Source organism: Anguilla rostrata, chromosome 10 (assembly GCF_018555375.3).
Source record: "Anguilla rostrata isolate EN2019 chromosome 10, ASM1855537v3, whole genome shotgun sequence".
Taxonomy (NCBI): Eukaryota; Metazoa; Chordata; class Actinopteri; order Anguilliformes; family Anguillidae; genus Anguilla; species Anguilla rostrata.
The window spans coordinates 42,057,032-42,073,999 of NC_057942.1; the positions used below are offsets into that span (position 1 = coordinate 42,057,032).

A 16,968-nucleotide genomic window follows, 5' to 3' on the forward strand; every position below is an offset into this window, starting at 1 on the left:
GCAATCTCTTGATCAGAAAATTGAAATGTCCAAATCTGTCTTCCATCATAGTCATTTTCCTGCTCTGACCCTAACCCTAACTAACATGCTCTACCCTACCCATCTCTATACCATATTAAACCCATTCTTTCATTAAAAAATCCTAAAAAAAAACCTTTATTAAAAAAGGCATATTACATGGCACAACGTGCTTATGGAAGCAGGATCATTGCATTGTGATGTCATCCTTGTGTTTGTCTTCATCATGTCTGTCCCATCCCATCTCATCTCATCTCATGTCTCCATTTTGTTTTTCTCTGTTTCCCCCCCCTGGGCGCAGTAACCACCAGCATCATGTGACGGGGGCGTTGTGCAGGTAGGGGTCACTCCCGAGGGGGGGGGGGGGTATCTCTAAAGGGCTAATCACCGGGTGGAGGGTCTCTCCAAAATCACCTGCAAATGAACGCACGGCTGGCGGCTCACACCGCTGAATCCGGCACGCGGGGCTGATTGTCGCTGGGTTTCTTTTTTTTTTTCCCGCGGTGTGCCTGTGCTGCTGTTTTTATTTCTCCCGAGTCCCCGGGCGCGGGGGCGACTTGCCGAGGGTTCTCACACGATCGCCCCGGCGGCGTTGCAATCAGAGCCCGCAGAATGTAATTTACGGGCGCTTCCCTGGTGCGCCCTCCCAGGCATCACGCCACAATCCGCAAGAGGCAGTAACGGCTCCTGCCAGTGGTGCTCCGAACGGGGTGATGCGGTCCGAGCCAATCGCTGACGAGCTTACTGACACGTGCTGATTGGAGGGGGAGCCTGCTGATTGGAGGAAGTGGAAATGGTGTTGCACCAGGGCCAGTGGTGTCCAATGGGCCGATTATCTGAATGCTGCACATGGGGCTTCTGCAGATGTCAGTCAGAGGCAGATGTGTGCTTGGAGATGATTGGTGTAATTGCGGTAGTTAGAACACACAGGGTAGGCCATGCTCTGAACACACAGGCTCACTCAAGCGTGGTGCAGTTATGTGGGTGTGTTTGTGTACATAGGGCTGTAGGTAGCATGTGTCTCTGTGTTTAGTGTGTTATTTGCACTGTATTACATTACATTACATTCACTGTATGTAAGCTACATGTCTGTTGTTCCTCATGTGATGTATGTATGGCTGGTAGTGTGTTTCTCTGCTTAGTGCGTTGTTTGTATGGTATACAAGTATTATACCTGTATACAGGTGCCTGTGCTTACTGCGTTGTATGTACTGCAGGTAATGTGTCTTTGCGTTTAGTGTGTTGTATGTACAGCATGTGGGTTAGGCTTGCCAGATTCTCTGTTTTTGGACCAGGATGTTCGGTTTTCAGGTTAATTGTCCAGGTCCGCTTTGTGGACCCTACAGAACAGATTGGAATTTGACCGCTAGTTTGTAATGAATTTCGTCTGTCTCCGCGGTTACTGTCGGTTTGGATTACGCGTTCCCTCTCGCCCCTCTGGATGTAAATGTGGCCCCCCCTGCTGCAGGCGCAGCGGGAGTCTCTGCGCTGGAGGGCCTGGAGGCCGTGAGGTTCTCGCCGCGGCTGAGCCGTAAGCTCCTCCCCTTCTCCTTCCGGAGAGTTCCGGCGTGGGTGTGTCCCAGCGCTCCTTCATTACGAGCGCGAGCGCGGGGTCAGTGATGAAGTGCCGTGCGTTTCATTCATTCCCAAAAAAAAAATCCCCCCGGAGCGCGGGACACGAGCGCCCCTCTGGCGACCGGTTGCCGGGGGGAACGCTTGGTATCGATCGGCGCCAGGCCTCCCGCCGCGGAGCGGACCACACGGGCGGGCGAGTCGCGCGACGGGGTGGCGGCGGCGGGGTGGCGATGGGGGCGGCGGCGGCGGGGTGGCGATGGGGGCGGCGGCGGCGGGGTGGCGATGGGGGCGGCGGCGGCGGGGTGGCGATGGGGGCGGCGGCGGCGGTCGCAGCAGCAGTGCAGCGCCTCCCTGATGATCTTCTGAAGCACAGCCGCACCGGCGGCCATATTTAATGGGGTTTCATTGATCACAGGGGAGAGCATGATTTTACTCCCCGCCATGCGACCGGGGTGTGTGTGTGTGATTGTGTGCTCTGTGTGTGTGTGTGTGTGGGTGTGTGAGTGTGCGTGCTCTGCGTGTGTGTGATTGTGTGCTCTGTGCGTGTGTGTGAGTGTGTGTGATTGTGTGCTGTGTGGGTGTGTGTGTGTGTGTGTGTGCACGCGCGTGTGTGTGTGTGTGTGTGTGCACGTGTGTGTGTGTGTGCACGCGCGTGCGTGTGTGTGTGTGCGTGTGTGTGTGTGTGTGTGTGTGTGTGTGTGTGTGTGCACGCGTGTGTGTGTGTGTGTGTGAGTGTGAGAGTGTGTGTGCGTGTGTGTGTGTGCACGCGTGTGTGTGAGTGTGTGTGCTCTGTGTGTGTGTCTATGAGTGTGAGAGTATGTGTGCGTGTGCACGCGTGTGTGTGTGAGTGTGTGAGTGTGTGTGCTCTCTGTGTGTGTCTATGAGTGTGAGAGTATGTGTGCGTGTGCACGCGTGTGTGTGAGTGTGTGTGAGTGTGTGTGTGTGTGTGTGTGTGTGCGCACGTGTGTGTGTGTGTGTGTGTGTGTGTGCGTGTATGAGTGTGAGTGTGTGTGTGTGTGTGTATGAGTGTGAGTGTGTGTGTGCTCTGTGTGTGTGTGTGTGTGTGTGTGTGTGTGCTCTGTGTGTGTATGAGTGTGCGTGTGGGCGGAGCCACAGACATTGATCCCCTGCAGTGAGTGGGAAGTTGAGCGGAGTACTGCATGTAGATCTGGCCCTGGTGAAATGAGAGGGTGCATAATGGGCTCCTGCTGGATCCCGGAGCGGGGAGGCGCTCATTAATAAAGCCATCGGGGATGTGACAGAGGGAGGCGCGGCCCGTCAATGTGTCATGTGAAGACAGAGCGGTGTGCCGATGCTCTCTGTTCTGCGAAAGCCCCCCGCTCATGCATCACAGCCAAGGTCGCGAGATTAGGGACCTGCAGGACTGAAGCCTGTCAGTCAGTCAGCCAGTTACGCGGGGGAACTGTCCAATGAGTGGATTTGTAAAATGCGATTTCCTCACGGTTGAGCTAATGTTTTCTCACGCAGCGTTATGGTAAACGAGCGGGAGTTTGATAAGAGCTGGCTGCGCGGCTCGAACCTGCAGCAGGGCGTGCACGGGGCCTGCTTTCAACAATTAACATTTATTTTCATTTCGTTTTGTTGGAGACCTTGGAAATTTCGATGGAAATCGAATTCTTTTTCGCGAAGTTCTTGGTCGAGCGGTTCGTCCTCGCGCGGACCAGCTGCTCGCGCTGCCCCGCCGTTTTCAGTGCGGCTGCGCTCGGTCGTCGTGGAGATCGCCCGCGGCAGATGCTTTGTGGGAAAGGGCGAAGTGCGGTGGAGAGTAAACACAGACACCTCACTTCCTGTCTTACAGGACCTCTTACCGCCGAACTGCAGATGTGATATTAAATTACCTTCCAGCGCTGCGTCTGCCTGAGAAAGACACCGCGCTTTCAGGGGTGCTTCACGAGCGACTAACTGACGCATTCAAAATGGCTGACCCCTCTTCTGGAGGCTTCTCCTTCATGGTTTGGTGCACTCTTTTTCTGACCACCTTGTTTCCATATGAACTTGAACGTCTTTGCTTTCTTGTTTTTTTTTTTTTTTTTGTGGGCACATACATCAGCTTCAAATGATCGGGGGCCTGCAGTGGTATCGACTTGTTTAATTTGCACCTGCGTACAGTTACATCACTGTCAGCAAATTTTACACGTACTGTAGCTCCCCGTGAAGCGAACCGCACCTGTTTTTGAATCAGACTAGTCAAACGACCTTGGAGTGACATTGCAGCTACCGAATACATAACTGATTAAGTTAATCCCTGTTAAGTTTGAAGTGTCCTGTTATTGACATAAGTGTGGTTGGGATGTGTAGTCCTTTAATGAAATAGATTCATTTTCATGTTATGAGCATGGTAAATGGTATTTTTCATATTTTGCCTCATAAATCTTACTCTTTGTTTTTGAACTTTAGTTGTTTTTATCTTGTATTTGCTACACCTTTGCCAAGATAAGTAATGTACGCTGTCAAAGAAAAATTCACCCCAAAATGGACAGTTTGTACTTTTACTATCTGCAGATGATAATGTAGAAGCCCCGAGCTCAGCTAAAATTAATGCTCCTGCTTAATACAAAAAGTACATGTACATCAGTATTCCTCCTCTCACTAACTTTTTATTATCTTTGCGATTGCAAAATGTGTGTTGTGTGTGGGTGTGTGTGTCTGTGTGCGTGTGTGTGGGTGTGTGTGTCTGTTTGTGTCTGTGTGTATGAGTGTATGTCAGTGTGAGTGGATGTGTATATGAGTGTGTGTGTGTACATGTGTGCATGTGAGTGTGTGTGTCTGTGTGTGTGTGTACATACATATGTGGGTACTTGTCCTCATCAACTAAGGAACTCCTAAGGACTGTTATCTTTTTATCCTGAAAGGCGGTGTACACAGCCATTTCTGTGTTTCCCCTGCCCCAAGCTCCCATAGTTCATTGTACAGTCTTTATCTATGAGATGCTGGTGAAATGCATGATGGGACTGTGGTACAGTGCTGAATCCGAATACCAGTTCATCCTAGCTAAACGTAATTTTTTAAAAAGGCACATTTTGTAACTTGAAACTGAACCAAGCTGGGGTAGTTTAGAAGCAACAACTCGTTCATTGCGTGAAATGGGGAGAATTGTTCCTTTAACAGAACCCGTAGCAGTCTAAATATCTGTGTGTATTTGTTAGCGTGCGTGTGTGTGTGTGTACGTGCGTGTGTGTGTGTGTGTACGTGCGTGTGTGCGTGTGTGCGTGTGTGTGCGTGCGTGCGTGTGTGCGTGTCCAGGCGCTTTGTGGTCGTTCAGTCTGGCGTGTCTAGGTGCGCCGCAGTGAGTAAGTCGAGCTGTCAGAGCGCGCGTCCTGCGGCGCTTTTAAAATCCGCTACACGCGGCCCACACCCCCAGCGAACCTTTCTGTGGTGTCATGATACGGCTGCTGCAGTTGTGTCAGAGGTCCGCTGCACCCGCGAGGTCTCTAGTGCAGTGCATGATGTTTTAGTTACGACCTGCGGCTGTAGCTGCGCAGCGGTGCATTCTGCAGCCCACACATCTCTGCGCAGTTCTGCAGCTGCTGCAGGTCTGTGTGCAGACAGGTCATTCTGCAGCCCACACATCTCTGCGCAGTTCTGTAGCTGCTGCAGGTCTGTGTGCAGACAGGTCATTCTGCAGCCCACACATCTCTGCGCAGTTCTGTAGCTGCTGCAGGTCTGTGTGCAGACAGGTCATTCTGCAGCCACACGTCTCTGCGCAGTTCTGTAGCTGCTGCAGGTCTGTGTGCAGACAGGTCATTCTGCAGCCACACGTCTCTGCGCAGTTCTGTAGCTGCTGCAGGTCTGTGTGCAGACAGGTCTTAGTGAAGGCAGGTCTTTGAGCAGACGGGTCTTTCTCTAGCCACACGTCTCCCTGCAGTTCTGCAGCTGCCGGTGTCAGTTTTACTTTTGCTTCCTTTTCTGTCTCTCTTCCTGCACATGAGCGAAGGCTTAGACGGGGGTGTTGAGGGGAGAGCCGTCGCTCCGGTGAAACACCGTTAGCCTGATCGGAGTGTGCTCTCGCCCAATCAGCACAGTCCAAACACCGGGGGAGACAGGTGCGCATACTGGAGTGGCCTCCGTGTCACCCGGCGCTGAAACACTATTCCTCCCGTTCGGTGGCGTCTCCAGACCCTTCATCATCCTCGTCTTCACCCTCCTGCTCCTGCTTCCGGCGAAGCCCCGGCTCGGACGCGGTGAAGGGACGGAAATGCACCAGCGCTCTCCGTGTTCAGCACGCTCCGTGTTCAGTGCGCTTTCCGTGTTCAGCGAATCAGGAAGTGAGTTACGGCTTCATAAAAGGGGGCGTTTTCGAAAAGTGCCCGTTCTCTCTCTCTTAATCCCCTTTTGAGTGCGACACGGAGGCGGCTGGTTTACCGCTTGTGAAGAAACGTGCTCATTAAATATTAAGTTTGGAAGACAATATAGAAAGTATCTGCGGTGACATTAAGGTTATTTAAAGATAATTCTGCCTTCCTGTCCGTTCCAGTGGCAGACCAGGCGCTGCGATGTGCAGCAGCCTTAACGCCATTATGTTTGGTCCCATTAAAGGAGTGCCAATTAAATACTTAACATTAATCATTCAGTAGACAGCTGGACAGAAATATGACTGTCATTGATTTGAGTTTGTTTTCTTCAGTAGAGCCCAATTTATTACAGTGTAAGGATGACAGTTCATAAACACAAAGTACACTCATTAGCAAATTAAGACTACTTACTGTAGATTAAGTTGAACAGGAAATGGAAGTTATGCAATACATAAGGGAGTAGAATTAAGCCGCTTCAGGTGGCTAATTAACTTGGATGCTATGTTTTATCACAATATAGCATTGCCCTTAATAAGAATTAGCTCTGTATTACAAATCAATTTTGTTATTGGTATTTAATTGTATTTGGAAACCCGTTGGAAGTTTCTATATTACTGAAATTGATTTGGTCTGCTTTGTGCAACATCTTTTGTGATCTTGCAACCTTAAAAAGCAATAAAATTGGTCTGGTAATCATACAGATCAATTTTTTTTATTTGAACCATGATTGCAGGATAATAATCTGCATTGGAACTGAGGTTTCATTGTCCTGAATCTGAGATGAAAAGAGTCATTAATTCAGACCCTGAATTGAATAACATCTTTGAAGGCTGTTTTGTTTACAATGCTGCTGAGGTTAAGACTCTGCTCTTGGTTTTTGAAAGTAATGTTGGTTCAGTACTTTGTCTTTTCGGGTAACTTCGAAGCACTCAAACTTCACTTCACTTCCACTGGCTTGGAGACTTAGATCACGGGTCTTATCTTCAAACTAGGTGAAGCATTGCAGTCCCTGTCTTATTTATTACTTTTTTTTGTTATATTCTTTGTGACAAATCCTCCACTGGGAGCATTTTTCGCCAGTCAATTTATTTTTTATTTTTTCCGCTCAGTCAAACAAATAACTGTTTGACTTCATTCATAAGATTTAAAAGCAATTTTTAAATATGCAGTGAATGTTCCAACAAAAATTTCACTGTGATGAAGAAAAAAAAAAAACGATTTTACTAGCCTCAAAAAAACCGAGACCTTCTTTTATTTAAAGCAGGGTATAAAAACCTTTCCAAAAGTCTCTAAATCCAGACACAAATCCATGAATACTGTTAGTAGTTATTGCCGTGTTCCAGGAAACAGCAAAGCGTTCCCCTTGTTTAGACGGTTGAAATGCAGGAGTTCACGATTGCAGTTTATGGGTTTAAAATGTTTCTCGCTCCGCCCGGGGACCCGACTCGGCGAATTAAGCTTGGTGACAGCCACGCGGGACGTCCCGCCGCACGGCCGAGAAGTGCGCCCAGATTCATCCCCCCCCGGCAAAATGAGACCAAACACTTCATTATGCTTTCTGAGGAACCTGCGCGCTTCTGTGTTTCAGAGTGTGTGTGTGTGTGTGTGTGTGTGTGTGTGTGTGTGTGTGTGTGTGTGTGTGTGTGTGTGAGTGAGTGGAGGTGATGTGCGTAGTGTAGTGAGGTGAGGAGGTCAGGTGAGGTGAGGGAGTGTGAGGTGAGTGTGCGGTGTGTGCAGAGTGTGTGTGGTGGGGGTTGAGTGAGAGCATGTCGTGAAGGGTGAGTGGAGGAGCCACGGTAAGAGGCCCGTTTGTTCTGTCAGCTCGTGTGAGAGCGATCGACGGCTTTGAAGTCCGCTCGCCGCCCTCAGCTCGACTGGCAGTCCCGCGTGTTTAAAATGGCCCCTGCGTCAGACACCGCCTGAGCCAAGCGTCCCTCGTACCCTTCTGCAGTAAACCCAGAGCGAGCCCCAGCCTTGACCGCGCATTCGCTAACCGTGGGCAAGCGCAAGGACACAGCAGTGCGAGCTTCGCTGAGGATGACCGCTGTTCGGGCGTTGGTCTTGCGTCCCGTCCCGTCCCGTCCCCACGAAGAAGCGATCGAGTGCTAGCGCTGGCGTTAGCATGTTTTAAAGAGTGACCGGAAGGCCTGCTCGGTGATGCTGGATCGCACCGCACTCTGAACTGTTTACCATTAATGGCGGCGATGTGGTTGTGTTTCTTGCGGAGATGGGAAGTGCCGGTGCGGAGAATCGCTCCTCGTGCAGTTTACTCCAGATGTTTTCCATTTCAGAAGCAGCTGTTGTCGGATGCGGTTGCTTGCCCAGACAGTTTTGTGTTCTTTACGCAGGGAATGCAACATGTCATTTCTGAAAAAAGTGCTGCTGTTAACTCGTTTGCATGAAAATAGGCAAGCAGTATAGCACAGTGGGTAAGGAACTGGGCTTGTAACCGAAAGGTCATAGGTTAGATTTGTGCGTAGGACACTGTCGTTGTACCCTTGAGCAAGGTACTTAACCTGAATTGCTTCAGTATATATCCAGCTGTATAAATGGATGAAACGTAAATGCTGTGTAGAAAGTTGTGTAAGTCACTCTGGATAAGAGCGTCTGCTAAATGCCTGTAAGGTAATGTAATGACAATCCCTGACCGGGCCTGTGTGGAGATTTGAGCCTGTATGCCGGGGGAAAATAAGGACGCGTTCACAAAACCGTGAAGCTGTGTGGTATGGCGGTGACCTATTTTATTTGGATCCGCGCTTTTCCACAACTAATTTATTCGATTTGTTCAAAGTGCTCGATGTATTTATCCAAGATGCGAACGTTAAATGCAAAACATCTGACAAGTTGCAAACTTTAACTCGCGAGCTGTTCCCAACCTCGCTGTCATAATATGATTTCCATTTCTGTGCAGTGTTTTGAGTTTCGCAGACGCTCCTATGCAGAAGGCATCCCAGGGATGCTCGCTATACACCACTGGCAGTACCCATTTCCCCAAATGCGATGCGATACATATCTAACTAGAATTTATAACTCGGAGAATATATGTGCACCAAGTTGGAAGGGTATTCATCTGTAAAATGGGCACTGCATATCTTCTGGACAGGTTGCACTTGCCATCTTATTTCAAGAGATGAACTGCATAAGAAAGCAGAGAGTTTTTAGGCAAATTATGTAAATACAGACCCGTTTTCCCCCCCCCCCCCCCCCCCGACTGATCTTGGCACAAGCAGTACTAACGGCCATTTTTATTTTGAATTAACCGACTCGTCGTGAATTTGTCCTTCCACACGGAGACCGTTGGAGGTTAGGGTCCCGTTTTTCTCATTACCATAGTCACACAGTGGGGTGTTCGTCTGTCCCTCACGGCTATGCTTTATTAATATGTTTTACCGCTTGCATAAGCAAAATGAATAGAGGCCGTACGTCCTTCAGGAAAAAGCTGAATTTGAAGCGGTGCATTTTAAGCGTAATTGTTTGCGTGCTTAACTTTGGCGACATTGAAAAAGTCTTTCGGTTTTACTTCTGCATCTTAGACCGCAGTGATCTTCACGAAAAAGACCAGGATTGATGACTACCTCTGGTCTTTGTGGGGAAAATTACATCACAACGCTCAGTACAGAGTGTGTGTGTCCATGTTAAAGGAATACAGTTGCTAAGAGGGCTATAAAACCTTAAACTATTCTCATATCTATATTCATGGGACACCTTGAGGTAGTGCATAATAATGAAATGATCATGACCTTATTGCGGATTGGTCCAAGTAAGAGTTTGCTCCAAACTCTTGGGTTGGCACTGAGACTGCTTGTGGGACACATTGGCAGTTTCGTTTTGGCCCCATTGAAGTACATTTCCCTGGCAGGTCGGTGGTTAAGCAGTATTTCATTATTTAGCAATACTTTGCTTTCCGCCATGTTGCACCATAGCAATTCATGGGGAAAAAACCAAAACTAAATGTACGTGATATCAGACAATTTCCTTTGATGGCCTCTAGGTTTTGGACGCAGGATTTATCTCTCTAGTCTGAGTATATGTGGCATGGCTACTCTGGGTTCTCGGGGTTGGCAGGAACTTGTGTTAAATACCAGGGTCAGTGTAAACACACACACACACACACACACACACCCCGTGCGTAGGTGTGTACCAGCTACAGCAAAGGTTGGTCTGCTCCGCTGTTTAGCCACGCTGTGCTCCCATAATGCACTGCTCTCACCTGGTCTGTGGCTGGGCCCCATTTCCTGCCTGAGTTATGGAAACGAGTGACCTGGCTTCTTTCCTGTGAAGGACAGGAGAGGTCGTGCGTCCGGTTCTCGCCGTCCCGATGACCTGCTTCTGTCCGTCTGCGCTGCTCTGGTGCTCCGCCTTCTCCCTTCTCAAGAACTTGCAGAGCGGAAAGCCAATCTTTACTGTTTTCTTTTCAAGTAATAAAAATATATTTCAAAGCAGATGCCAAATATCAGGTGCAGAAGCAGTGTAAATAAACTCAGAATCTACTGAAATAACACAATTTGTGTTATGTTATTTCAGATTTTGCTGTATATTAAGCTGGATGGGAAAGTTGGTTTTTTGTGTTCCTATTGCTGTGTGTGTAAAATGAAATTGGACATCAACATACCTCCTTATTTAGGTACAGTGGAAAAACCTCAGGAATTTATGTCATTGCTAGTTTCAGGGGGAAAAAAACACATTTTATTAAATGATGAGATGATCGTACGGTTCTTTCAGCAGCTGTGAAAAAAGTAAAATGAAAAAAGAAATAAGGCTTTATTACCGTAAAATCACTATCCTTTTTTTTTTTACAAGTTGCAAGACTTGGAGTGCATCTTGACCTGCGCTCGAGTCCTCCTTAAATTATATCTCCCAAAACGTCTTGGCGTAGAACCTCTGAGTTGCACCATTCTGAGCCTCGACATGCTCGGAACTATGAAAGTGAAGTCAAGATTGCACTTCATTTAATTTTAATAACTCATTGGACTTGTTACTTACATTGAGGAACAGTTCAAATAAATGATTAAAATTACTGATTGTTTTCCATTCTCGCTGATTAATTCCTGCGTTCCTGTTTTAATTCAATCGGCAATAATCAAACAAGCCCTAAGCTGAATGTAATTGGAGGATCTTTTTTTTTTGTGTTCAACCTTGGTTTTCGAACGACGTCCTTCCCCTTCTATGAGTCACTCAATTCGGCCACTTTTTGTTTCATTTGGTTTCGGGATCTTCTGTTCAAACCGCTCGTTTTGTATTGCGCTGAAATGGGCCTGGCGTTCCTCTTGTCTAATCTTGGTCGTACTCCCACTCCCACCCCCCCTCCCCCCAATAATTCATGGAGTTGGCTCCCAATTTACTGTGATGCTGAAATGTTGAAATATAGCCTTAATGTAATTTGCATGTACATGTGAATTGAGAGTGACATCTGTAGTTAGTGAGTGATATGAAAAAAAAATGCTGTCCATTTCCTGCTCTTAAAAGATGTACACATTGGGCTGTGAAGTTGAAGAATGTGTATTTCCAAATGTAGCAAAACTGAAATCTGTTAACAAAAAAAAGCATTATGTTTAAATGCTGCCTTAATGTAATTAGCATACACATGAAAATTGACAATGACATCTGTAGTCAATGAGTGTTAGAAAAAAAAAATGCTATCCATTTCCTGCTCGTAAAAGATGTACACATTGGGCTGTGAAGTTTATATGTCTATTTTTGAATACAGCAAAACTGAAAGCTGTTAACCACTAAAAAATACATCAAGGAGAAAGGTACGTGTTGAAGTGCAGCCTTAGTGTAATTAGCATATACATGCAAATCGACAGTGACATCTGTAGTCAATTAGTGTTAGCAAAAAATGAATTAAAAATGCTATACATTACCTGCTCTAAAAAGCCATTGATAAAAAATATTTGATAAGTACAACAGTTCTGTTTCATGCTTAACTTTTTTTATCAGATAATTAGCAGAGAATAATGAGTGCTTTATGATGAGTTTTTGACAGGGGTCCTTCCTCATCCCTTGTAAAGCTCCCTGTCTGGTTTCTCAGCCGGGCTGCAAGTTGTCAAGTTTGCAAGGTCCGGTCTGAGTGAGAGTCAGGCGAAATTCGGGAGAAAAAGGACAATAAAAGTTACAACACCCCCCCCACGCCCAGGAGAAAACTTTAAAGTCCACAATAACCCAAGCCCCTCAACAACAGACTGATGACGTCCCTCTCTGTCCTTTGGGGAGGTGAGGAGGAGGAAGGCCCTTAGTGGGCTGTATTGCAGATTTGATTGGACGGGAGCTGCGTGACAGTGCATGTAGCGCTCTGCTACGCGTGTAGGGGCACGTCTGCGCTTCGCTCTGGCGCGTGAGCATCGTTAGCTCTGCGGCGGCGCCCCCCCCTCCCCCCCGGAGGACCGCCATGGCGGCTCTGCTCGCCGTCTCCCCGTCGTCCCGTTTGACTCCGCACCGCCGTCGAGACGTGGCGCTGAACACAGGCCGTTAAACCAACGACTGCGCTGAACACCAGCGTCCGTACGGGCCCCGTTAAGAGCCCGGGGCCATCTGCCACCTCCAAGCCCTGGGACAGGGCCCCAGCGGCGCTGCTGCTCCGCGGCCCGGCCCGGCCGATGCCCCACGTACCCCTGCCACCCTCACCCCCCCCCACCCCTCCCCTCCCCTCCCCCGGCCAGCCGCGCCAGGTGGATCTGCCCCCCGGGACCCCGTCGGCCATTTTGCCCAATAAGAACAGGCGGAGTGGAGAGCGCTTCAGTTTTTGAGCAGCATCTGCCTCTCTGCCCTGCTCTGCTCTGCTCTGAGGGAGGAAAAAACACAACTCATTCGCAAGGCGCATGTATTCTCATACTGGGGGGGGGGGTCAAACCTATGATCTCGGCAACTGTAATCTGGCTTCTGATGTGGCCTGCCCCCTGATATTCATAAATTCCCAGATTGGGGAATGGGGGGGGGGGGTGGATTTGGAGATGTTTCTCAATGTCACTGCTCCCTCAGTTCCCACGATGATCGTAGCGTGATAGCGTGAGCGCGTACGGCTGCCTGTCTGTGCCAGCCTGTCTCCTCCGTCGTCAGAAGGCCGGTTTATCTGTACCCATAATGCCTGAAATATAGATCCGGCCCTACAGAGGACCAATCACCGATGCCCCCTGAGAGGAAAGAGGGCTCAGATTGCCGCTGAGGAACAGGAAGAGACGATTTGCTGGTTAAACGAAGCAGCTCGCTTGCGTTAACCTATTGGAAGCCGACTGAGAATGAGTGCTTGCTCAACAGCGCCCCCTGTGGTCGCGGTGTAAGCGTCTGCAGCAAACAGTCCCAAGTTTTACCACTCAGTTACACAGTCAAGAAGTCACTTCTTAATCGGTGACCTTAAATTCATTACTCAGTTGATTATTTTTATGTGCGGTTTGAGTCACACTTGAAATGTTCTCAATCTTTCTAAGAGCTGATGTCTTATCATCTGAATGTCTTTTAAGAAGGCTTTTTTTTCTCTCGCAGTGCTGCAGTACATTTTTAATAAGCGCAATTCTATAAGGGCGTTTTCAGGGGAGGGATAAAAAAATAAAGAATTCCCACTGATTGCTTTTCATATGAAAATCTGAAAGGGAATCGGCGACGAAATTAAGAAGCATTTAATGGCTATTCACGGAAAAAGACTGTTTCAATTACGCGCGAAACCAAAGTAGAAAATGAAAATGTAAATGAACTAGCGCGTCAAAAGTACATATAGGTGGAAACGCTTATATACAGGTCTCATTATGGAAAAAAATAGAGACCATGAGGGTTTTTGTCGAGGATTTTAATTGAAACCCGAAGTGAGATGCTCCGGAAGGGGGTCGGCGAGAATATTGTGTCTTGTTGAAAGGAATGGATTTAGAAATTAATTAACTGTGAGCCATTCGCCTGAAGCGGGGGATATTAAGCCTGCGTAGGAGCCACACTGCGGGGACCGAGGTGGAGAACGTGGTACGGGGGAACAGGGAGAGAGCGTGCGCCCGTGTGACTGAATCATCCTGAACTTTCTAATGGGCCTTTCGATGTCTGGTTGTTTTATGGCCCCGGGTTCAAAGGAGCCGGTTTGCCCAGAGTGTGTCTGGGTTGAAGTGCATTCTTGAGAGCGTGGCTTTAAATCTGCAGGTGAGAAATGTGGCGAAACCCTTATACTCTCCAAGCAGCCCAAAAAATAAGACAGTGGTGTTTCAAATGCAAAAAAGCAGCTCAATACTTGGTACCTTATATGGTGTAACGTATTAGCAATATATCCTTTATAGCTGCAGTATTGCATCTGGTTTGGAATGTGTGTGCTGTTGTTAATTAGTATTAAAAGGTGGTTATTATTGGGTGATCATTTAGCTGTGGTCTCTTGATGACGATCGGAGCGTAGAAGTTGCATGGTATAGCTGTTTTCCACAGGAAGGCTCACCATAGTGACGGCCCTCTACATTAAAAAAGCACAGCTATAGGGCCCATTGGGCCCACAGTAAAGCTGTTTTCTGTTTCTCTATCGCCTTATTACTATTTAATTGGTTGTTTCCCTCAAAATTGAAATTTTCACAAGGCCTGGGCTTAAGCATGGTGGGGGGGGGGGGGTCCCGTGGAGACGGGGGGAGTCCGTGTGACTCTAATAGGCCCCAGATCTGCGTGAGCACGATATTGAGGAGGTGCACTCTGTACACCTCCCCCCCCCATACCATCCCCACTCCCCCTCCATTCTCTGGCCTAATGCGAACTGACAAGAGCGATGGCATATCCACAATTAGAAACGGGAGTCTCAGTGACGCTACGCTCAAACGCAGCTCCAAACCCAACCGGAGAATGCCCCACTGCCCCCCCCCCCCGAGGAGAACGAGCCGAGCTCCAGGGACGCAGGCGTCAGTTTTCGGGTTCCTTAAAGGGCAGGACTGGATTTAGCTTGTGACGGTTTTGCGGCGGCGGGTCTCGCGATTGGTCGGCGAGCCGTAGGGCGAAGACGCGGTCCCGCTGTGTCGACATGCGTCAGCTGACTGGAGCGGCTTCAAACGCGGGCGTGCGGCTCTCTGCTGGTCCGACGGCGAGGGGCATCCATCACCCCCCCCCCCCGCGCCCGGCGGAGGGGGCCGGCGCAGAGGCCCCGTTCGGGCCGACGGCGGACAGATTCAGGACGCCTCGCCTTCATTAGTCACGGGAAAGTAGGGCAGGTGCTACGCGACGGCCCCAGAGCTCCCCCCCCCCCCCATAAAGCATGGGGCCACTCGAGCCCCTCACTGCAAACACACACGCCCCTCGTTAAACACCAGCAAGTGCCCAGCTACCCCCCCCCCGCTTGAGTCTGGAGGGAGAAAACCGGGCGGAATGTTCCGGTAGCTGTTGGGCTTGCTGGCGGAACCCGAGCCAGCGCTCGTCCTTGCGTACGCTCAGCTGGAGTCCAGACGCTGCTGCTTTAGCTGGCCCACACTGGGGGGGACGGTCTGCCATGTCAAAGTTTCCCTGGGGGGGGCAGTATGGGGGGGGGCTCGAGTTGGATCTCTCTGTTTACTGTGACATTAACAGAAAAAGGAAAATATGAATATTAATGAGCGATTCTTTAGCGGCCCGCGCATTCTGAATAGCCCGCAGGCGCGCAGTGAGAATATTTCGCCGACAAAATGTGAAAAATGAATATGCGGCGCGGACATAAAAGCCTTCTGAGCATAAATAGTCTGGCTGCGTCATGTTGTGGTCTGAATGAGCACGCCCACGCGGTCACAGATCATTTCTGAGCGCGGCGAGCCACCGAACAGCCAGCACCGGCTCACCGCTAACGTGCTCCCCGCTAATGTGTTCCCAGCTAACGTGCTCCTCTCTAACGTGCTCCCCTTTAACATGCTCCTTGCTAGCGTGTTCCCCGCTAACGCATTCCCAGCTAACGTGCTCCTCTCTAACGTGCTCCCCTTTAACATGCTCCCCTTTAACATGCTCCTTGCTAGCGTGTTCCCGCTAAGCATCCAGCTACGTGCTCTTGCTAACGTGTTCCAGCTAATGTCTCCTCTAACGTGCTCCCCTTTAACATGCTCCTTGCTAACGTGCTCCCCGCTAATGTGTTCCCAGCTAACGTGCTCCTCTCTAACGTGCTCCCCTTTAACATGCTCCTTGCTAGCGTGTTCCCCGCTAACGCATTCCCAGCTAACGTGCTCCTTGCTAACGTGTTCCCAGCTAATGTGCTCCCTGCTAACGTGCTCCTCGTTAACGTGCTAACCGCTAACATGTTCCCAGCTAACGTGCTCCCCGCTAACGCGTTCCCAGCTAACGTGCTCCCTGCTAACGTGCTCCCCGCTAAAGTGCTCCTCGCTAACGCATTCCCCACCGCCTCCAGACTCCAGAGACATCCTGCTTTTCACTCAAAATAAATGTTCTCCATTTAATAACAAAAATATGTTTTCCTCCTTTAATATTTTCCACATAACCGTGTAGCGGATGCAGGGGCCTTCTGTTTTGTCCCTCGCCCTCTCACTTGCCCCCCCCCCCCCATTATTCGTCATGATGGACAAATAAAACACTGGCGCTCACCCTCATGGTTCAGTGCCTCCTCATCGTTTGCATAATTTGAGTCGACTTGCTGTCTTCATTAAAACGGCACCAAGGAGACGCCAGTCCGCTACCCCCCCCCTCCGGCACACAAATAAGACTTTCTAACGAGCCCTGTTTACTGCTGCTGCTTAAAGACACAATGCCATAATGCTCTTTGTTTTCCGAAATATTCCCATTCAGTTTCGGCACTTGCATGTCATTCCAAAACTCCGGACTGACCCTACATTAGGCCTCGCTGCAAGCTCAAAATCAGCAGACACCAGTAAACTGGTGCTACTCTGACTGACCGTAGTCAAAAATTGTTGTTATGTTGCTAAACTGGAAAGACAAAAGCAAGATCTCTCACAGACAATGGGCATCTCTGATGTTTGACAGCCTACAATTAGACTAGAGAATTGACTGTGACCATTAATAACCAAGCAACACGATTTCAGGAAATCTGGCAGCCGTTTATCCCGGGCTTCAGCCTGGGAGATGTCGATGCCTGTCCATCTCCACCATCTTCTCAACAGCTCCTTCCCCCTGCTGAGGCACC

At 49.1% G+C, this 16,968-nt stretch overlaps 1 protein-coding gene across 11 annotated transcripts in view; it reads left to right on the forward strand.

Annotated features, from left to right (window-relative positions):
* Positions 1-16,968, forward strand: part of ccser1 (coiled-coil serine-rich protein 1) — a 103,955-nt gene that overhangs the window by 74,371 nt on the left and 12,616 nt on the right. For 3 of the 11 annotated variants that reach the window (XM_064297275.1, XM_064297276.1, XM_064297280.1), the window contains one exon: positions 320-355. The exons of 6 other annotated variants lie outside the window; for them this stretch is intronic. In XM_064297275.1, the coding sequence (XP_064153345.1) occupies positions 320-322 (3 nt within the window). In that variant the 3' untranslated portion in view covers positions 323-355. Of the gene's footprint in view, positions 1-319; positions 356-3,412; positions 4,745-16,968 lie in introns of those variants that run through there. 2 more of the 11 variants (XM_064297278.1, XM_064297281.1) reach the window with 2 other exon arrangements.